Below are 22749 nucleotides of genomic sequence, written 5' to 3' on the forward strand. Positions count from 1 at the left end.
AGGGAGAAGCGTGGTTAAAGTCACCAGAGACGAGGAAGAGAGCCTGTGGATGCTGTGTTTGCAGCCTACAAGTGCAGGAGAGCAGTGCTTCACAAGCATTTTCAGCATTGGCAGACGGGGCCACATAGACTGCGATCAAAATCACATGTGAGAACTCCCGGGGCAGATAATATGGCCTCATTTCAATAGCCAATAGTTCAATATCCTTGTTACATAGCTGCTCCCTCACTGTGCAGTGTTCGGGTTTGGACCAGCTCGTGTTCACATACACCGCCAGACCGCCTCCTCTTTTCTTCAAGCATTCTCTCGTTCTGTCCGCCCGCAGCAGATGAAAATTGTCCAAACCTACAATAGAGTCTGCCATTTCTGCTGTTAACCAGGTCTCTGTGAAAATCAAGACGCTGCTGTCCCTATAAATCCTCTGGGACCGCATGAGGCTCGCTATTTCCGTCATTTTATTTTGAAGGGACCTCACGTTACCCATGACTACGGCGGGAACCGACTTCCTGTTTGTCCATCTCTTCTCTCGGAGTTTACGTCCAGCCCGTCTGCCTCGTTGCGTTTTCCTTAGGATGTCCGCCGGGATAACATGACGATCTCCGGGTAAGACGACTGTTGTCCGCAGTTTCATGAGTTCTTCCTTTGTGTAAACGCGGTACGGCGCCGGCCGGGGGGCGGGGCCGGAGCCGGGGGACTCAGAGCCAAGACACATCGCCACGACACGACGAAAACACTCAATCCAGCCGAATAAAGTCAAAACAAGTTAATTTAAAGCGATTCCAGTGCGTGTCCCGATCGTTCGTGAAGTTCCTCTTTCATATAAACGTGTACATAAACGTGTACCGACGACACGCCGTACTTTAGCGCGGCCGGAGGGCGCGGGGGGGCTGGTGGGCTCGCTCGGAGCTAGCTCACGTCACAACAACAAAATGAACGCAACGAAAAACGCTCAAATCCAGCCGAAAAAAGTCAAAAACAGTTGAATTTAAAAACTATTCCAGCGCGTGTCCCTATCGTACAGTAAAATAGAAAAAATATACTAACTATATTTACAAAATATAGGAGATAAAGCACAATAAGTGTGAGAAAGAAGAGAGAGCGTTTACACCGGGCTGCCAGCTGTACCAGCGTCTTATGACGTAAAGAAGGTGTCTGGTAGTCAGGTGACGGTGGATGCAGTGCGGGCTGCCAGTGCTGCTGGTGTCCTAGGCGACAGGGGAGGGGGCAGCGTTGCCCGCGGCCAGGGGGAGGTCCCCACTGGGATGCCTGTGAGTGTGGCTTCCACGGGCAGAGGCCCTGTGGGTGCGGAGGATGTACTGGTTGTGAAGAGGAAAGATTTCTTCCTCTTTATGGTGGAAGTGATTAACTGTACTGGTCAAACCAAGAAGAGATCCGAAAAGACTAGGATCATCGCTAAGGCTGCAGGGAAGTACTTTGGAGCTGGGGGTCCCGAGTGGACGGAGATAGAGGATGCGCTGCGGGAAGGCACCCTGCCCCATTCTGGCAGTGGGAGTGGGGGGGCTCCCGATGCGCCGTCAGGTTCCGGGGGCTCATAATGGCGGTGGTTGTCTTGCAATGGAATGCGCGTTGCCTTCGTGCTAATGGCCAGGAATTTAAGCATTTTGTCTCTACTTTGTTTGAACAAGCCTCACGTTATGTGCGTGCAGGAGACTTGGTTACAACCTAGGTGGGGTTTTGGGATACAAGGGTATGTGTGTGTTAGGAATGATAGGGAGCAGGGTAGAGGCGGAGGTGTGGCTGTGTTTGTCCGAGATGACCTAAATTACATTGTTGTCAGTGTGAGTAAAGCGCCGGAGGCCCTGGCGGTGAGGGTCTGGCTGGGTGGTGAAGCTGTTACTGTGGTTAACCTTTATAATCCGTGTGGTGAGTTAACGTTAGAGTCCTTACATAGTATCGGTAAGGATGTTCGGGGAAAGGCCGTGTGGTGTGGGGATTTTAATGCGCACAGCGCTTTGTGGGGCGGTAGTGGTACCGATAGGTATGGGCAGGTGGTAGAGGGTTTTATCAATCAAAGGGAGTTGGTTTGTCTGAATGATCGGAGTGGGACCCGCTATGATATGGGGACCGGTACGGAAAGTGCAATAGATCTTACGCTTGTGTCCAAGGAGTTAGCTGGTGTTTGTAGTTGGGAGGTTCTTGGTAATCTTTCTTTTGGTAGCGATCACTATCTAGTCCGCACCGAGATTGGCTTTGGGAGCTGTGTGGTCAGGGGGACGAGGATCCAGAGATGGCAGTTGGCAAGGGCGAACTGGGGGGCTTTCCTGAGGAAAGCTGATGATGGTTCTAGGGTTCTGCAAGAAGGAGGATTGACTCAGGTGGATGTTCTCAATAGTGCAATTGTCTCGCTCATCACGCAGTCAGCGGTAGGCACGATTCCTAAGAGTGGTGGTAGTGGACATAGGAAGCGGGTGCCGTGGTGGAATGAAGCATGTGGTTATGCTGTTAGGGCGAGAAATGCGGCGTTTCGCCGGCTAAGGGTTGCCCACACTGAGGGTGCCCTCATTGACTACAAGAGGGCCCGCGTTGTTGTGCGGAAAACTGTAAGAACGGCCAAGAGTGCCTATTGGAGGCGGTATTGTTCCAAAATTGGGAGAGAAACGCGTCTCGGGGATGTTTGGGGGATGATTAAGCGGATGCATGGGGTTGAGCACCGTCATGGGACCCCGGTCCTAATACTGAATGGTGTTGAAGCAGTCAGCGACGTTGACAAAGCTGAACTGTTGGCCAGCACCTTTGTGTCGGTGCACAGCTCTGACAATCTCTCACCTGCGGAAAGGCACTACAGGGAGAGTACTTTGGCCCAGAATTCTGAGCTGATTGGGCACCAGCCTTCGACTCAAGATGACCTTGACCTTCCGTTTAGTTTGTTTGAGCTAAGGAGAGCACTTTCTAAGGCGAAACAGACAGCCCCGGGTAAAGATGAGGTGTGCTATGACATGCTCTCTCATTTGACTGATGACACGCTTGGGCTAGTCCTGGGTCTTTTCAACCGTGTTTGGGATTCAGGTTGTGTTCCATCTGCGTGGAAACAGTCTACGGTGGTGCCGGTTCTGAAGCCGGGTAGGCCAGGGTCTGACCCTTCAAGTTATAGGCCTATTGCCTTGACGTCGCAGCTCGGGAAAACGATGGAGCGCATGGTTACCGAGCGGTTGGATTACTTCTTGGAGAGTCAGGGTTTGCTTCCCGCGCACCAGAGTGGTTTCCGTAGGGGCAGGAACACCATGGATTCCGTGTTGTGTTTGGAATCTGATATCCAGCTGGCCAGGGCTCAGAAAGAAAAGGTTATTGCGGTGCTCTTTGATGTGGAGAAGGCGTACGATATGGTTTGGAAGGATGGGCTCCTCATTAAGCTGCGGAAGTGTGGTGTGAAGGGTAATCTGTTTAACTGGGTCCGGAGCTTTCTGTCTGGCCGGCGTATCCAAACCAGAGTGGGCGCTGCTTACTCTGGGGTGTATGAGGTAGAGAATGGGATCCCGCAGGGGAGTGTGTGTAGCCCTATCTTGTTCAATGTTATGATTAAGGACATCTTTGACGACGTGGATGGGTCTGTTGGGAGGAGCCTTTATCCTGATGATGGCGCTCTATGGGTGAGAGGGAGGAATCTCCGGTTTTACGAGGCGAAACTGCAAAGGGCAATACAGCAGGTGGAGCAGTGGACCCTGAAGTGGGGGTTTAAACTGTCCGTACGGAAGTCTCAAGTGATCTGTTTCTTCAATGGGCATAGGGACGTCTCCCTTCGACTGCATGGGCAGGTGCTCGAACAGGTCAGGGAGGTGAGGTTCTTGGGGGTCACCTTTGACGAGAGGCTTAGTTGGCGTCAGCACATTGATGAGGTCAGTGGTAAATGCAAAAGGGTGAATAACTTGCTTCGTTGTCTATCCGGCCAGGACTGGGGGGCCAGCAGAAGGTCGCTCCTGGGTATTTATCGGGCCGTCATGAGGGCGGCTATTGATTATGGCTGTATAGCCTACATGTCTGCGGCTGAGACTAACTTAAAGAAGCTTGATGTGGAGCAAGCCCAGGCCTTGCGCATCTGCTGTAGGGCTTTTAGGACCTCCCCTGTCTCGGCGCTGCAGGTTGAGTTGGGGGAATTGCCGTTACGGCTCCGGAGGCTAGAACTTCTGTTGGCTTACTGGGTGAATGTGCAAGGTCATACGAGCTCTCACCCGGTGAGGGACTTTCTCAGGGTTGATGGGGGGCAGAGTGAGGCTGGCGGTATGGTTTTCAGCCAGGTAGGAAATGCAAAGGCGCGGCTTGCGGGGGTTGGTGATCTGCGTGTGAGCCCGTCGGTGGCTTTGTCTGCTATAGCTCCGTGGAAGTTTGTCCCGGCTCCTGTTGATGTTAGCTTGCATGGCAAGCTTAGAGGAGTCGCTGGGAGGGCACCGCAGTTTGCCGTTCAAGCGCTCATCGATAAGCACTCAGGTGATGTGTTTATTTATACCGACGGGTCTAGGGATCCTGAGAGTGGGCGTACTGGCGCCGCTTATTTTGTGCCTGACCTGGGGCTGGCGGTCAAGAAGAGGTTGACAGATCGCCTTTCTGTTTTCACGTCGGAACTCATAGCGATACGGTTGGCATTGGAATGGGCGGAATCTGCTTTGAAGTGTTGCGGCATTGTGGTGGCCTCTGACAGCCTTTCTGCATTGCAAAGCATTAAATCTGGGAAATCGGATTGCAGACAGGATGTGTTGAATGGCATCTTCTGTCTGATGCTCTCCCTGTCCAGGAAGGATGTGAGGGTTTCCTTCATTTGGGTCCCTGCGCATGTGGGGGTGGATGGTAACGAAATGGCTGATGCACTGGCTAAGCGTTCCCTTAGGCGGCCATCAATTGATGTGGCGGTTGAGTTAAGCAAATCTGAAGTCAAGCCGTTATCAAGAGTCATGTGGTCGGCCTTTGGCAGGAATTTTGGAGCCACTGTGTTACTGGACGGCATCTCTATCACGTACAGGGTAGTGTGGGTCCTTGCGGGTCTATGGGCAGGAACGCGTGGGAGGAAAGGGCCTTCGCCCGCATGAGGATTGGCCATACTGGACTCAATTGGTCACTGAGTAGGATTGGCAAGCATCCGACCGGTCTGTGTGGTCGCTGTCGGGTGCCAGAGACTGTCGAGCATGTGCTGATTTGCTGTGAGGCTTATGATAGAGAAAGGGCCGGGTTGGCCTTGTGGTTTCGGAATAATGGGAGGGAGTTCAATCTGCGGAACGTTCTGGCGATCCAGTCACAGGGTTTGTGTCAGGCTGTGGTTGCTTACTTATGTAGCACAGGGCTGGGTAAACGTTTATAGAGGTGGGGGGTGTTGGAGACTGAGCCGAGGATGAGGAGCAAGAGGATGTTCTAACGCGCTTTGACTTCATGTTGTTGTTGTTGTTGTTGTTTTATGGCGGTTGACATCCGAGTGTTGCATTACCGCCAGACTTTATTCCTTAGACTTTGTCGTAGTCCTAAAAGTTCTTCTTCCAGTGCCTTGACTTCCAGTGCTTTGTCCTCAGACTCTGTTGTAGTCCGTAAAAGTACTCCTTCCATTGCTTTGGTGTTACAAAGCCCATGAGGTCATGATATGTCTTTGTGACTAGAATAGTTGTTGTTGTTTCAGAGACCGACCGGCTTTATTCCAGGGAGACTCTTCATCTTCCTCTCCTTCTTTGACGTTCGGTTCGGCCCTCAACATCCTGTTACTACTAGACCTCAGCGCAGCCTTTGACACTATAAACCATTCCATCCTCCTACAAAGGCTGCGCCAACTGGGTGTTGAGGGCTCTGCACTTGACTGGCTCACATCCTACCTCACCAACAGGCAAGAGTTAATTTCCCTCTCCGGTCACTCATCCACCCTCTCCCCAGTAACGCAGGGGTGCCCCAGGGCTCAGTCCTCGGCCCCCTCCTCTTCATCTGCTACATCTTCCCCCTTGGTCACATCCTCCGCCAACTCAACCTGGACTTTCACTGCTACGCTGACGACACCCAGATATACCTCACCACCAAATCCACCCACACCCGCCTCCTCACCCACACCCGCCTCCTCACCCACACCCGCCTCCTCACCCACACCCGCCTCCTCACCCACACCCGCCTCCTCACCCACACCCGCCTCCTCACCCACACCCTCCTCCTCACCCACACCCGCCTCCTCACCCACACCCGCCTCCTCACCCACACCCGCCTCCTCACCCACACCCGCCTCCTCACCCACACCCGCCTCCTCACCCACACCCGGTCCCGTGAACACATCACTCCCGTTCTCCGCTCTCTCCATTGGCTCCCCATCAAGCAGCGCATAAACTTTAAAATACTCCTCCTCACCTTCAAAGCTCTTCACCACCCTGAAAATATACATTACACCCTGAAAATATACATTACACCCTGAAAATATACATCACATCCTGAGAATATACATCACATCCTGAAAATATACATCACATCCTGAGAATATACATCACACCCTGAAAATATACATTACACCCTGAAAATATACATTACATCCTGAAAATATACATCACATCCTGAGAATATACATCACATCCTGAGAATATACATCACATCCTGAAAATATACATCACATCCTGAGAATATACATCACACCCTGAAAATATACATTACATCCTGAGAATATACATTACACCCTGACCACACCTACAGGAGCTGATGCACCACAGAGTCAGAGAAGGTCTTCAGGAGTGACCCTGTCAGGAGTGATCCTGTCAGGAGCGGCCCTGTCAGGAGCGGCCCTGTCAGGAGTGGCCCTGTCAGGACCCTGTCGCTCCTGAAGACCTGAGTCTCAGGAGGTGGAGTGCTCGTCCTGTACAGTCTGTGTCATGAGTCCAGTTGCAGGTTTCCTGCACTGCAATGTTTTTTGTCATTCATCTTCTACCTCTTGTTCCCTTTCGGGGTCGCGGGCGACTGCAGCCAATCCCAGTGAGTTTGGGCCTTAGGCGGGGTCCACCCTGGACAGTGGCCAACTCGTCGCAGAGACACAGACATTAGAGACGTTAGAGACATTCACTAGGGCCAATTTAGAGTCACCGGTCTGACCTCACACATCATGTGATTGGACGGTGGGAGGAGCCAGAGAATCTGGAGAGAACCCACGGTAACACAGGGAGAACATGCAGACTCCGCCCACAGAGATCATGTGATGTTGGTCTGGTCTGGGATTCAAACCCATGAACTCCTTCTTGGGAGGCAAGAGCGCTAACCGCCTTTTTCACCGTGCACTTCATAGTGTTTTTCAGACTTCTATAAGTGATCTGTTCTTCTGGATCTACCTCTGGATCTACCTGCGTTGCACCAATGAAATTTCCCCATGTGGGACAATAAAGGAATATCTTATCTTATACATACATTGAAGTGTGACGTCAGCGTTAGTTCGTCTGACCGGCTCACCAGGACAAGTCCAGATGTCCAGATGTCCAGATGTCCAGGCCGGGATTGGGACGGTCATGGGGACGTGTGGTCACCCGGACTGTTCCGGACGGTCACATGTTCCTCTGACACTTTGACTGAATTGAAGTGATTTTTTGGACAGACTTTTGAATGAGTCATTGAAATAAAACAGTGGTAAATAAAAAGTCTAATGAATCTGCAGAAATAACCCGCATTTATAAGTAGCTTTGTTATCTTCTCGCGAGATTACAGATCACGCTACGCATTCTACGTAAGTCTACGCAACAAAGGCGGCGCTGCTATATAACTCTAGAGGGACCCTCCCGCGGAGCCGTTTAATATGTTAAATAAAGATGTGAATAATAATGTCTGTTTAAATGTTCATCCACATTTATGTGATCATGTTAATACACCGATTAAAACATAACATAGAAATGTAAACATATTTTTATTTCATTTTACTGTAGTTTCAATCAAAATATTCAGATCTCCAAAAATCCAGCCGGACATTTATAGTTCAAGCACTTTGTCATTGTCAGGGGCCATGAGGCTCCTGTCAGGGGCCATGGCCATGAGAGGCTCCTGTCAGGGGCCATGAGAGGCTCCTGACAGGGGCCATGAGGCCATGAGGCTCCTGTCAGGGGCCATGAGGCCATGAGGCTCCTGTCAGGGGCCATGAGGCCATGAGGCTCCTGTCAGGGGCCATGAGGCCATGAGGCTCCTGTCAGATCAGATTTCCGCTTTTCAAAAGCATTTGATGATTTCATATAAATACTAAATGAGTTCACACAGATATAATAATAACTGGCTGGTATATATATATATATATATATATATATATAATAACTGGTGTATATATACAAAATAACTGGCTGGTATACCACTTCAAGATGGCCGCCGCTCGCTCTCATTGCGGTGCTTCTCTCTAGCGTCCTCTGCCTCCCTGGCACGCATGCGCAGACGGTGAATAGAAGCGCTGCGGAAACAGGCGGAGGAGAAGCAGCCGCCGCAGACCGAGTCCCGCACCAGCGCCGACGGGAATGACAGTTCTGCCGTAGCCTGACGAACGTTTCACCGTATTTTGTGTATCTGACGCAGCTGACGGAGCCCGCGCGGGGACGGGAAGGGCGGATTCGGGGGACGATGGCGGCCGCGGCCTCCTCCTCCTCGGACTGGAGTGTGCTGAGGGACGGGTGCCTGCGCTGCGACGCGGAGGGCCTCCGGAGCCTCTGCTACCACCCGGCCCTCAACGCCATCCTGGCCGTGACGAGCCGGGGCAGCATCACGGTGATCGACGGCACTTCGGGCGCGATCCTCCAGGCGTCTGCGCTGAACGGTGAGCGGACAAACACTGCCCCGAAAGCACGGCCCTCCGGCCCGCAGACGGTCTCACTGCAGCCGGTGTGTGCGGACCGGGACAGGTGTCCAAACAAGGGCTGCTTCAGGGACCTACGGGATTAAACCGGGACTGTGGCTGTTACAGGGACTGTGGCTGTTACAGGGACTGTTATAGGGACTGTGGCTGTTACAGGGACTGTGGCTGTTACAGGGACTGTGGCTGTTACAGGGACTGTGGCTGTTACAGGGACTGTGGCTGTTACAGGGACTGTTATAGGGACTGTGGCTGTTACAGGGACTGTGGCTGTTATAGGGACTGTGGCTGTTACAGGGACTGTGGCTGTTACAGGGACTGTGGCTGTTACAGGGACTGTGGCTGTTACAGGGACTGTTATAGGGACTGTGGCTGTTACAGGGACTGTGGCTGTTATAGGGACTGTGGCTGTTACAGGGACTGTGGCTGTTACAGGGACTGTGGCTGTTATAGGGACTGTGGCTGTTACAGGGACTGTTATAGGGACTGTAGCTGTTACAGGGACTGTAGCCGTTACAGGGACTGTAGCTGTTACAGGGACTGTAGCCGTTACAGGGACTGTGGCCGTTACAGGGACTGTGGCCGTTACAGGGACTGTGGCCGTTACAGGGACTGTTATAGGGACTGTGGCTGTTACAGGGACTGTGGCTGTTACAGGGACTGTTATAGGGACTGTGGCTGTTACAGGGACTGTAGCTGTTATAGGGACTGTAGCTGTTATAGGGACTGTAGCTGTTATAGGGACTGTGGCTGTTACAGGGACTGTGGCTGTTACAGGGACTGTGGCTGTTACAGGGACTGTGGCTGTTACAGGGACTGTGGCTGTTACAGGGACTGTAGCCGTTACAGGGACTGTAGCCGTAATAGGGACTGTAGCCGTAATAGGGACTGTAGCCGTTACAGGGACTGTGGCCGTTACAGGGACTGTGGCCGTTACAGGGACTGTGGCCGTTACAGGGACTGTGGCCGTTACAGGGACTGTGGCCGTTACAGGGACTGTGGCCGTTACAGGGACTGTGGCCGTTACAGGGACTGTTATAGGGACTGTGGCTGTTATAGGGACTGTGGCTGTTACAGGGACTGTTATAGGGACTGTGGCTGTTACAGGGACTGTGGCTGTTACAGGGACTGTGGCTGTTACAGGGACTGTGGCTGTTACAGGGACTGTGGCTGTTATAGGGACTGTAACTGTTACAGGGACTGTAGCCGTAATAGGGACTGTAGCCGTAATAGGGACTGTAGCCGTTACAGGGACTGTAGCCGTTACAGGGACTGTGGCCGTTACAGGGACTGTGGCCGTTACAGGGACTGTGGCCGTTACAGGGACTGTGGCCGTTACAGGGACTGTAGCCGTTACAGGGACTGTGGCCGTTACAGGGACTGTGGCCGTTACAGGGACTGTGGCCGTTACAGGGACTGTTATAGGGACTGTGGCTGTTACAGGGACTGTGGCCGTTACAGGGACTGTGGCCGTTACAGGGACTGTAGCCGTTACAGGGACTGTGGCCGTTACAGGGACTGTGGCCGTTACAGGGACTGTGGCCGTTACAGGGACTGTTATAGGGACTGTGGCTGTTACAGGGACTGTAGCTGTTATAGGGACTGTAGCTGTTATAGGGACTGTAGCTGTTATAGGGACTGTAGCTGTTATAGGGACTGTGGCTGTTACAGGGACTGTGGCTGTTACAGGGACTGTGGCTGTTACAGGGACTGTGGCTGTTACAGGGACTGTAGCCGTTACAGGGACTGTAGCCGTAATAGGGACTGTAGCCGTAATAGGGACTGTAGCCGTTACAGGGACTGTGGCCGTTACAGGGACTGTGGCCGTTACAGGGACTGTGGCCGTTACAGGGACTGTGGCCGTTACAGGGACTGTGGCCGTTACAGGGACTGTGGCCGTTACAGGGACTGTGGCCGTTACAGGGACTGTGGCCGTTACAGGGACTGTTATAGGGACTGTGGCTGTTATAGGGACTGTGGCTGTTACAGGGACTGTGGCTGTTACAGGGACTGTGGCTGTTACAGGGACTGTGGCTGTTACAGGGACTGTGGCTGTTATAGGGACTGTAACTGTTACAGGGACTGTAGCCGTAATAGGGACTGTAGCCGTAATAGGGACTGTAGCCGTTACAGGGACTGTAGCCGTTACAGGGACTGTGGCCGGAACGTGATTCAGCACCAAACAATATAAAAGTTGTCACTTTATAAACTTGATGCAATTAGATCTAAACTAGAGATAAACCAGCTGAAGACCAGGACTTGACTTGGACAGGTATAAATTAGGTCTAAACGTGGACTATATCAGGGGGGACTATATCAGGGGGGACTATATCAGGGGGGACTATATCAGGGGGGACTATATCAGGGGGGTTGTCCTCGGCCTTCAAACATGCGCATTCCCGGTGTTATGAGCTTCTCAAACCGGTGACTGTCCCGCAGCACAGGTGGACACGAGTGTCCCGCAGCTAGTGTCCCGCCGCAGGTGGACACGAGTGTCCCGCAGCGAGTGTCCGTCCCGCAGGTGGACACGATTGTCCCGCCAGTGTCCCGCAGGTGGACACGAGTGTCCCGCGGCACCTGTGGATCGCACTTTCAGTTTTGCGCCGTCACATCCACGTTTACCATGAAAACACCATAAATGTAGCATAGCATTTGGAGCCGTGTTGTTGCTTGAACTATTATGTGACATTAATAGTTATGAAATCCTGACAACACAACTCGTATGAAGACATAGATTTCACTTGTCTCATTGCCGATATTTGAGTAGAATTAAACTTATTTCCTGATTAGCTTCATGTCAACAGTAGTTAGCATGCTACGAAGCGCTAATGCTACACCTGGGCCTTCTCAGTTTACACCCAAAACACCCGCGCGCCCCCCGTGTGTTGTCACGCAAAGAACCGCGACAAAAAGTGAATTATATGCGTGTTTTTTTGTCACGGTCGAAAGTAAACGCTGTGGAATGTTTTTTGCCAGCGGAGCGTGAAATGTCTGACTGTCAGTGGGTTAGCTGTTAGCATTAGCATTAGCACCGCGCTAGCTTAGCCTCGCTCCTGTCACTTTGTGTTGGACTCTAATGGCCACTCTCTGCTTCAGAATGGAAACTAACCGTGACCAGCTCCGGACAGTGAATCCAAGACAAGCGGAGTTTATTGAATTGAATGTGTTAAAAAGGGGAAGAGTGTGTTGTGATTGTGAAACGGACGTCTCCAGGACATCTTCTGTGCGTGACATAGAATGACTTAAACGACCACATTTGACATTCTGGACAACAAACCTCAGAAAATATCTCAAAATCTGGACAAATCAAGGTCGTTTGTCAGATTAAAACCTCTGGGATACACGAGTGATATCAGGTGGTTTGTATTTTACATGGTTTATTGATTTTAATAGAGATAATTATATTTTTATGAATGAAAAATCCAGCTGTTTAGATTTAATTTGACAAATACAGAAATGTTGACCCAGCGATATTGTAGAAAAAGTGTTTAGAGGTCAGAGTGAATGAGTCAAGTTTAACCCAAACATGTGATGAAAGTTCCCTCCGTGTTCCCTCCGGGTTCCCTCCGTGTTTCTTCCGTGTTTCTTCCGTGTTTCTTCCGTGTTTCTTCCGTGTTCCTTCCGTGTTTCATCCGTGTTTCTTCCGTGTTTCCTCCGTGTTCCTTCCGTGTTCCTTCCGTGTTCCTTCCGTGTTCCTTCCGTGTTTCCTCTGTGTTCCGTGTTTCATCCGTGTTCCTTCCGTGTTCCTTCCGTGTTTCCTCCGTGTTTCACCCGTGTTTCATCCGTGTTTCATCCGTGTTCCTTCCGTGTTCCTTCCGTGTTTCATCCGTGTTTCCTCCGTGTTCCCTCCGAAGCTAGTTTGTTGTTCTGTTGTCGTCGTGTTGTTCTGTTGTCGTCGTGTTGTTGTCTTGTTGTCGCGCACGTTGTTGGACGCTTGTGTTGACGTTGTTGTGTTTGGACTTTTCTTTAGCTGCTCTGACGTCTGACAAACGAGGCCAGAACGTCACGAACACTTTCACTTCTCACTCTGTTGCTGTTGTTTGTGTTTTTGTTTATGTTGTTGTTGTTTCTGTTTCTGTTGTTGTTTCTGTAGTTTCAGTTGTTGTTTCTGTAGTTTCAGTTGTTGTTTCTGTTGTTGTTGTTGTTGTTGTTGTTGTTGCTGTTGTGACTGACGTCTCGATTATTGGATTTATCACTGTAAATAACAATCGTGACTATTATAGAAGCAACATGTTGTTGTTGTTGTTGTTGTTGTTGTTTTATGGCGGTTGGCATCCAATTGTTGCATTACCGCCAGACTTTATTCCTCAGACTTTTCGTAGTCCTCAGACTCTGTCGTAGTCCGTAAAAGTACTCCTCCCATTGCTTTGGTGTTACAAAGCCCATGAGGTCATGATATGTCTTTGTGACTAGAATAGTTGTTGTTGTTTCAGAGACCGACCGGCTTTATTCCAGGGAGACTCTTCATCTTCCTCTCCTTCTTTGACGTTCGGTCGCTTCCGCCGTACAGCTTTATTCTTTAGGTTTCATTCTATAGGCTTTAATATTTCCACTGATGTCGCTGCTTGGTAGCCGTGCGTCTACGAGACTGGGCGAGGACAGGAAACCTTCCCGACTGCATCCGCATAGGATATACCCCGAGAGACCCCCACCCTATGCACCTGAGCAGCTCCCCCGCTAAACCCGCATCCCCCGCAGGCAGAGCCATGCTCCTCCCCACAGCCACAGCACCCCAGTTCCGCTCCCACGTCACACCTCCCACACTCGTGATCTCCTGCACATCCACCACATCCCCGCCTCCCTCCACACACCGCCACAACACGCCCAAAGCGCCGGCACCTAAAGCAACGCAGGGGCGGCGGAACACACGGCCCAACGCCATGGCACACAAACCCAACGAACACCCCACTAGGCAGGCACCCCCCCCCAGCCCCCCCCCCCCCAAAGTGCCACCACCACAGACAAGCTGCCACATCCCACCCCAGACCGGGCCACCCTCAACCGCCCAGCGTCCACCACCGCAGCTCCAGCCAAATTCTCCCCAACCCCATCCACAGACGTCGCCGCAGGGACACCCACGACACCTACTCCGACCGTGCCTCCCCCAGCACCAGACACAAGAATGTCCCCCCCCACCCAGACGCCCAGTTCCAATCGCCCTCCGCCGCCGAGCCGCGTCCCTGCACACGACCAGCAGCGAGCCACCTCCAAGGACACCCGCACTCCCGATCACTCCCACAGCCAAAGCCAGGCTCCCCGACAACGCCACCGAATTTCACTCCCCAAAGGACTCGCCATCCCGCGTAAGCCCCACGACCACCCCACAGACTCCGCTCCCACCCCAGACACCAACAGCCTCAGCCCCATCCCGCCGCTCATCCCCAGAACCCCCGGACGGGCACGTGTAGCCAGAAAAGGCTGCTCCTCCACGCCGTCCAGAACGTCCCCGACCACCGATCCACTCTCCTCCGCCATCCCCCGTCCCCCCCAGACCGGGTCACCTTCAACCGCCTAGCGTCGTAGAATAGTTGCAACATTAAGTCTTGACTTCACACAGATGTAAACTCTGCTCATCATGTGTCATAAAGACTCATGTCGTGTGTAATCATGATGTTGCTGCTCTTCAGTCCAGTTTATGACTTTATCGTTATTCTGTTAGAAACGAGCAATAAATCCAAGTTTGAATGTAGTTTTTGGAGGGAAATGTTCACGCTGTGTCCTGCGCGACGCTGACCTACCGTTTGTGTCCCTGCAGCGACCCCTGGTGGGCGGGTGCGGTGCCAGTACGTCCCGGCCGTGGACAAGGTGCTGTTCGTGGACGATTTCGCCGTCGGCTGCCGCAAAGACCTGAACGGGATCCTGCTGCTGGACACGGCGCTGCAGACGCCCGTCTGTAAAGCCGAGGATGAAGTGCAACTGGAGCTGCCCGTCACAGAGGTCAGTCACATGGTCAGGTCACATGGTCGTGTCACATGGTCGTGTCTCATGGTCGTGTCACAGAGGTCAGGTCACAGGGCCGGGTCACAGGGCCGGGTCACAGGGCCGGGTCACAGGGCCGGGTCACATGGTCAGGTCACATGGTCGTGTCACATGGTCGTGTCACATGGTCGTGTCACATGGTCGGGTCACATGGTCAGGTCACATGGTCGTGTCACATGGTCGTGTCACATGGTCGTGTCACATGGTCGGGTCACATGGTCGGGTCACATGGTCGGGTCACATGGTCGTGTCACATGGTCGGGTCACATGGTCGGGTCACATGGTCGGGTCACATGGTCGTGTCACAGAGGTCAGGTCACAGGGCCGGGTCACAGGGCCGGGTCACAGGGCCGGGTCACATGGTCGTGTCACATGGTCAGGTCACATGGTCAGGTCACATGGTCGTGTCACATGGTCGTGTCACATGGTCGTGTCTCATGGTCGTGTCACAGAGGTCAGGTCACAGGGCCGGGTCACATGGTCGGGTCACATGGTCAGGTCACATGGTCAGGTCACATGGTCAGGTCACATGGTCGTGTCACATGGTCGTGTCACATGGTCGTGTCACATGGTCGGGTCACATGGTCGGGTCACATGGTCGGGTCACATGGTCAGGTCACATGGTTGTGTCACATGGTCGGGTCACATGGTCGGGTCACATGGTCGGGTCACATGGTCGGGTCACATGGTCGGGTCACATGGTCGGGTCACATGGTCGGGTCACATGGTCGTGTCACATGGTCAGGTCTCATGGTTGTGTCACAGAGGTCAGGTCACAGAGGTCAGGTCACAGAGGTCAGGTCACAGAGGTCGGGTCACATGGTCGGGTCACATGGTCATGTAACATGGTCGGGTCACATGGTCATGTAACATGGTCGGGTCACATGGTCATGTAACATGGTCGGGTCACATGGTCATGTAACATGGTCGGGTCACATGGTCATGTAACATGGTCGGGTCACATGGTCATGTAACATGGTCGGGTCACATGGTCATGTAACATGGTCGGGTCACATGGTCATGTAACATGGTCGGGTCACATGGTCATGTAACATGGTCGGGTCACATGGTCATGTAACATGGTCGGGTCTCAAGGTCATGTAACATGGTCGGGTCTCAAGGTCATGTAACATGGTCGGGTCACATGGTCATGTAACATGGTCGGGTCTCAAGGTCATGTAACATGGTCGGGTCTCAAGGTCATGTAACATGGTCGGGTCTCAAGGTCATGTAACATGGTCGGGTCTCAAGGTCATGTAACACGGTCGGGTCTCAAGGTCATGTAACACGGTCGGGTCTCAAGGTCATGTAACACGGTCGGGTCTCAAGGTCATGTAACACGGTCGGGTCTCAAGGTCATGTAACACGGTCGGGTCTCAAGGTCATGTAACACGGTCGGGTCTCAAGGTCATGTAACACGGTCGGGTCTCAAGGTCATGTAACACGGTCGGGTCTCAAGGTCATGTAACACGGTCGGGTCTCAAGGTCATGTAACACGGTCGGGTCTCAAGGTCATGTAACACGGTCGGGTCACATGGTCATGTAACACGGTCGGGTCACATGGTCATGTAACACGGTCGGGTCACATGGTCATGTAACACGGTCGGGTCTCAAGGTCATGTAACACGGTCGGGTCACATGGTCATGTAACACGGTCGGGTCACATGGTCATGTAACACGGTCGGGTCTCAAGGTCATGTAACACGGTCGGGTCACATGGTCATGTAACACGGTCGGGTCTCAAGGTCATGTAACACGGTCGGGTCACATGGTCATGTAACACGGTCGGGTCACATGGTCATGTAACACGGTCGGGTCACATGGTCATGTAACACGGTCGGGTCACATGGTCAGGTCTCATGGTCGGGTCACATGGTCAGGTCTGAGGGCGGCGCTGTAGAGCTGCCCGTCACAGAGGTCAGTCACATGTTCCCGGGGCGATGTTTGTGCTGGGATAACGTTTGGTCTGGTTTGGTCTGGTTTGGTTTCCAGGCGCAGCAGATGCTCTCGGCGTGTCAGGAGAAGATCGACGTCTCCAACACGGAGGGATACGACCTGTTCATCGCCCAGCTCAAAGAAGGGCTCAAGAACTCCTCCCACGAGACCGCAGCCAATCACAAGGTGGCAAAGGTGAGTCTCAGCCAATCAGAGAGTGAAAATGATCAAAATGAATTAAAATGCAAAGTCAAACGCACGATATGCAAAGTCTGATGGTGTTTGTCTAAAACACATAAAACACACAATCTCATGATTATTCTTGACTTTTCAACCTTAAAAACTAAACGTAATCGTAGTTTAATTGTCACAATCGTTATCTGGACTTTACACACTCAAAGACCTTTATTCAAGTGCCAATGTCCAGCAGAAAGAACGCTTTGACCGTCCAACATTCAAATGATCGTTAGTGACGGCGTATTTACGACCCAACGCGACCCGTACACGTCATTAGCGCTCGTGGTTTTCGCTCTTTGGAGACCAAATCCTCCACGTTTGTCCCTCATGAGCCAGTGTCCTCCATGTTCGTCCCTCTCATGAGCCAGTGTCCTCCACGTTTGTCCCTCTCATGAGCCAGTGTCCTCCACGTTTGTCCCTCTGAGGCAGTGTCCTCCACGTTTGTCCCTCTGAGGCAGTGTCCTCCACGTTTGTCCCTCTGAGCCAGTGTCCTCCACGTTTGTCCCTCTGAGGCAGTGTCCTCCACGTTTGTCCCTCTGAGCCAGTGTCCTCCACGTTTGTCCCTCTGAGCCAGTGTCCTCCACGTTTGTCCCCCTGAGCCAATGTCCTCCACGTTTGTCCCCCTGAGCCAATGTCCTCCACGTTTGTCCCCCTGAGCCAGTGTCCTCCACGGTTGTCCCCCTGAGCCAGTGTCCTCCACGTTTGTCCCCCTGAGCCAGTGTCCTCCACGTTTGTCCCCCTGAGCCAGTGTCCTCCACGTTTGTCCCCCTGAGCCAGTGTCCTCCACGTTTGTCCCCCTGAGCCAGTGTCCTCCACGTTTGTCTTTCTGAGCCAGTGTCCTCCACGTTTGTCCCCCTGAGCCAGTGTCCTCTACGTTTGTCCCCCTGAGCCAGTGTCCTCCACGTTTGTCCCCCGTGAGCCAGTGTCCTCCACGTTTGTCCCCCGTGAGCCAGTGTCCTCCACGTTTGTCCCCCGTGAGCCAGTGTCCTCCACGTTTGTCCCCCTGAGCCAGTGTCCTCCACGTTTGTCCCCCTGAGCCAGTGTCCTCCACGTTTGTCCCCCTGAGCCAGTGTACTCCACGTTTGTCCCCCTGAGCCAGTGTCCTCCACCTTTGTCCCCCTGAGCCAGTGTCCTCCACGTTTGTCCCCCTGAGCCAGTGTCCTCTACGTTTGTCCCCCGTGAGCCAGTGTCCTCCACGTTTGTCCCCCGTGAGCCAGTGTCCTCCACGTTTGTCCCCCTGAGCCAGTGTCCTCCACGTTTGTCCCCCTGAGCCAGTGTCCTCCACGTTTGTCCCCCTGAGCCAGTGTCCTCCACGTTTGTCCCCCTGAGCCAGTGTCCTCCACGTTTGTCCCCCTGAGCCAGTGTCCTCCACGTTTGTCCCCCTGAGCCAGTGTCCTCCACGTTTGTCCCCCTGAGCCAGTGTCCTCCACGTTTGTCCCCCTGAGCCAGTGTACTCCACGTTTGTCCCCCTGAGCCAGTGTACTCCACGTTTGTCCCCCTGAGCCAGTGTCCTCCACGTTTGTCCCCCTGAGCCAGTGTCCTCCACGTTTGTCCCCCTGAGCCAGTGTCCTCCACGTTTGTCCCCCTGAGCCAGTGTCCTCCACGTTTGTCCCCCTGAGCCAGTGTCCTCCACGTTTGTCCCCCTGAGCCAGTGTCCTCCACGTTTGTCCCCCTGAGCCAGTGTCCTCTCTGTGGCTTCAGGTTTGTCCTTTCAGAGCCTGTTTACTTTAGATTCCGCTCGCCTCTTGAACCTGGCCCGGCTCCAGAAGCTGCTGAATGCCCCGTCCAGATCGCCGCGGCGCCACTCAAGCGCCCACTCTGTATTCTCACGCCGTCTCGTCTCACGCCGTCTCGTCTCACGCCGTCTCGTCTCACGCTGGTTTAAGTCGCCGGCTTTGACAAAAAAAATAAGCAATAAACGACAGAACTGAAACGACATTACGGCAAAAATCCCTGTAATAGTGAAGTAATAGTGAAAATAATGAGCTGTAAAACTCTTCAATAATGAGCTAATCTCTTTTGATGAGTTCTATTTGTTCGTATTCGACTCTCGACGCCTGAAATGTGAAGATTGCACCAAAAATATGAGAAATACTTTCCTGTTATTGCAAAGAAAACAGACAAACAACAGATATTCGCACTGATCAAAGTGAATAAATATTGTGTTCTCGTGTATATCGATGTGAAATGATCATCTGTGTGACCTCAGAAGAGTGTGTCACGTGGTTGCCAGGTAACGGCCCAGTGCGACGTGCTCATTTACAACCAGGAAGTACAATCTGAATAAACAACTATTAAAATAATGGTGTTTGTCTGGACTAAACGCACTCTAAAACACTTAAAGACCTCTCGTGCTGGTCATCTGCTCGTGAGCGTTAAGTCCTGTGCGTGTTGTTCTCCTCCCCTCCTGCAGTGGGCGACGGTGCTCCTCCGCCTCCCTCATCACGTCCTGAAGCTCGTGGTCGGCGCCGTGGTGAACGAGCTGAAGAAGATCAACCAGAACGTGGCGGCGCTGTCCGTGGCCTCGTCCATCCTGGACAGACTCAGTTACCTGCTGTCCAGCGCTCGGCCGGAGCTGGGCGTGGGCCCGGGGCGGTCAGTGGACAGGTCAGTCGCTCCTCGCCGCACACGCACACCAACATCGCCGTCTTTTAATCGAAACGTGCTCCCTCACATCAAAAGGAAGAAACTCGAGAAAACTGCTCAAATAACATGTTTCTGAGTCCATGTGTTGAGTTGAAGTGTCCTTTCTCTCCCCCTGCTGTTAGCAAACAAGCTAAAGCTATGCTAACAGTTGCAGCAACAACAGAATCTACTGAAGATTCCTGAATCTGAAAACGGCAGCAAATCTGGAAAGAACCAGAAAGAGTTTTGAACTGAACAGGTCCTTTCACAAACCGAGTAGTTCCTGTTGCCTTAAAAACACGGAGCTCCACTTCCTGTTCCGTTCATTCTTATGGAGAATTAGCCGAGTCTCGTTAAAATGATGAAGATGAAGAGAGAGTTCCAGAGTGATAATCCCAGTCACATGTTCAGAGCGTTACGTCCCGTGTAAACACCTGGAGACGTGCTAATGCTAATGCTAATGCTAATGCTAACATACAATAATGTTCAAATAACTGCACAAACTGAACTAACCTGTTACAAAAGCGTTCTATGAACTTTTAGGGGGGGTGGGTCCCGTGGGGCGAATGAGGGGTCTGTGGGGAAGAGGGGGGCGTGTGAACGCTTTACTTCAAACCACTTCTGTCTGTGATTACGCACAGTACTCGCTGCCATGTTGCTAATGTGTATTATTCAGGTCCCTAAATTATGGATCTTTGTATCTTGTGTATATTTGTGTTATATTTGTGTTATATTGTATACTTGTGTATTTTGCTGTTATATTGTATACTTGTGTATTTTGCTGTTATATTGTATACTTGTGTGTGGCAGGTCGTTGATGTACAGCGAGGCCAATCGCAGAGAGACTTTCACCTCGTGGCCTCACGCTGGATACAGATGGGCTCAGCCTGACCCCATGGCCCAGGCCGGGTTCTACCACCAGGTTCTTAAACATGTTCATACTGCAATACCAATAATACTAGAACCCCATATATATATATATATATATATATATATATATATATATATATATATATATATATATATATACACACACACATATACATATACACACACATATACACATACATATACACACACATATACACATACATATACACACACATATACATATACACACACATATACATACACATATACATACACATATACACATATACATACACACGTGCAGAAGCGACCCGTAAAACTGAAATCTAACTCTGTTTGTGTTTCAGCCGGCGTCGACGGGAGACGATCGGGCGATGTGCTTCACCTGCAGCGTGTGTTTGGTGTGCTGGGAGCCCACAGACGAGCCCTGGTCAGAACCACTCAGGATTAGTTCTGTTTTAGTGTGTTTGGACTGTTAGGAGCCCACAGACGAGCTGTGTTTATGTGCACAAAGAAGTCTGAATGCGCTAAACAACCAAACTCTTTTGCTCAAAACCCGTCAGACCAGTCTTGTCCCAGTTTACGGCAGCTGAAAGAACCGAGCGGGTGCGAGCGGGGCGGAGCGACGTTTTGGTTCATGTTTGTCTAGTGTTTTTCACTTTCATTTTGATGATATGTGTCAAAACATAACCACACGAGTCTGCAGAGTACAGGCCCTTCACCAGCAGGAGGCCCCGGTCCATGTTTAGTCCTGACTCTGGCACCAGCAGGAGGCCAGGCTCTAGTGACCATAGTGACCATAGTGACCATAGTGACCATAGTGACCATAGTGACCATAGTGACCGTGTCCTTGTGTTCTCCAGGTCTGAGCACGAGCGACACTCTCCAAACTGTCCCTTTGTTAAAGGAGAACACACTCAGAATGTGCCTCTGTCCGTGACTCTGGCCACGAGTCCGGCGCAGCTGCCCAACAGCGCTGACCTCTCCGACAGGATCTCCTGCTACGGCTTCGGCTCCTGCCCGCAGTTCCTCGCCGCCGCCACCAGGAGGGGCAAGGTCTGCATCTGGGACGTGTCCAAAATGATGAAGGTATTTGTTTTATGCACGTTCAAACCACTTAAATATATCAAGATGGAGATAAAGGATAAAAGAACAGGCTCTGGAGCTCTGGAGGTGGAGCTCTGGAGGTGGAGCTCTGGAGGTGGAGCTCTGGAGGTGGAGCTCTGGGGGTGGAGCTCTGGAGGTGGAGCTCTGGAGGTGGAGCTCTGGAGGTGGAGCTCTGGGGGTGGAGCTCTGGAGGTGGAGCTCTGGAGGTGGAGCTCTGGAGGTGGAGCTCTGGAGGTGGAGCTCTGGAGGTGGAGCTCTGGAGGTGGAGCTCTGGAGGTGGAGCTCTGGAGGTGGAGCTCTGGGGGTGGAGCTCTGGGGGTGGAGCGCTGCGGAGGTGGAGCGCTCCGGAGGTGGAGCGCTCCGGAGTGAGCGACATATGGTACATTATAGAACATACTCCACACTCTCCAGAGCTGCAGGTTAATGCTCCTCCTGACCACCAGAGGGCGCCACAGACACGTCCACAGAAGCCTATGTTCATGATGCATGTTCTTCTGCTGTTGTCCTCAGGTTCACCTTAAGTTCGACCTGAACCCGTACGACCCTGTGATCGTGCGCCAGCTGCTGGTCTGCAGCGGCGAGCAGAGCCTCAGTGAGTCCAGGAGACCCACTCTGGCCTGGCTCGAGGAGTCGTCCTGCTCCGACCTGCCCAAGCTCGAGGGCGACAGGTAACGCCACGCCCTCTGCCCCTCGCCCTCTGCCTCTCGCCCTCCTCCTCTGCCCCTCGCCCTCCTCCTCTGCCCCTCGCCCTCTGCCTCTCGCCCTCCTCCTCTGCCCCTCGCCCTCCTCCTCTGCCCCTCGCCCTCCTCCTCTGCCCCTCGCCCTCCTCCTCTGCCCCTCACCCTCCTCCTCTGCCCCTCGCCCTCCTCCTCTCCCCCTCGCCCTCCTCTGCCCCTCGCCCTCTGCCTCTCGCCCTCCTCCTCTGCCTCTCGCCCTCCTCCTCCTCCTCTGTCCCTCGCCCTCCTCCTCTGCCCCTCCTCCTCTGCCCCTCCTCCTCCTGCCCCTCGCCCTCTGCCCCTCGCCCTCTGCCCCTCGCCCTCTGCCCCTCGCCCTCTGTCCTTCGCCCTCCTCCTCTGCCCCTCGCCCTCCTCCTCTGCCCCTCGCCCTCCTCCTCTCGCCCTCGCCCTCTGCCTCTCGCCCTCCTCTGCCTCTCGTCCTCCTCCTCTGCCTCTCGTCCTCCTCCTCTGCCTCTCGTCCTCCTCCTCTGCCTCTCGTCCTCC

At 52.8% G+C, this 22749-nt stretch overlaps 1 protein-coding gene across 3 annotated transcripts in view; it reads left to right on the top strand.

Moving 5' to 3' along the window:
- Positions 1-8392: 8392 nt before the first annotated feature.
- The window catches only part of birc6 (baculoviral IAP repeat containing 6), a 143109-nt gene continuing 128752 nt past the window's right edge, over positions 8393-22749 (top strand). For all 3 annotated transcript variants that reach the window (XM_072436816.1, XM_072436817.1, XM_072436818.1), the window contains exons 1-8: positions 8393-8740; positions 14532-14713; positions 16748-16885; positions 19341-19534; positions 20363-20474; positions 20770-20852; positions 21286-21511; positions 22040-22197. In XM_072436816.1, the coding sequence (XP_072292917.1) occupies positions 8548-8740; positions 14532-14713; positions 16748-16885; positions 19341-19534; positions 20363-20474; positions 20770-20852; positions 21286-21511; positions 22040-22197 (1286 nt within the window). In that variant the 5' untranslated portion in view covers positions 8393-8547. The remainder of the gene's footprint in view (positions 8741-14531; positions 14714-16747; positions 16886-19340; positions 19535-20362; positions 20475-20769; positions 20853-21285; positions 21512-22039; positions 22198-22749) is intronic.

Source organism: Eucyclogobius newberryi, unplaced genomic scaffold, assembly GCF_026437365.1.
Source record: "Eucyclogobius newberryi isolate DKJ021-1_F unplaced genomic scaffold, fEucNew1.0.hap1 SCAF_8, whole genome shotgun sequence".
Lineage (NCBI taxonomy): Eukaryota > Metazoa > Chordata > Actinopteri > Gobiiformes > Gobiidae > Eucyclogobius > Eucyclogobius newberryi.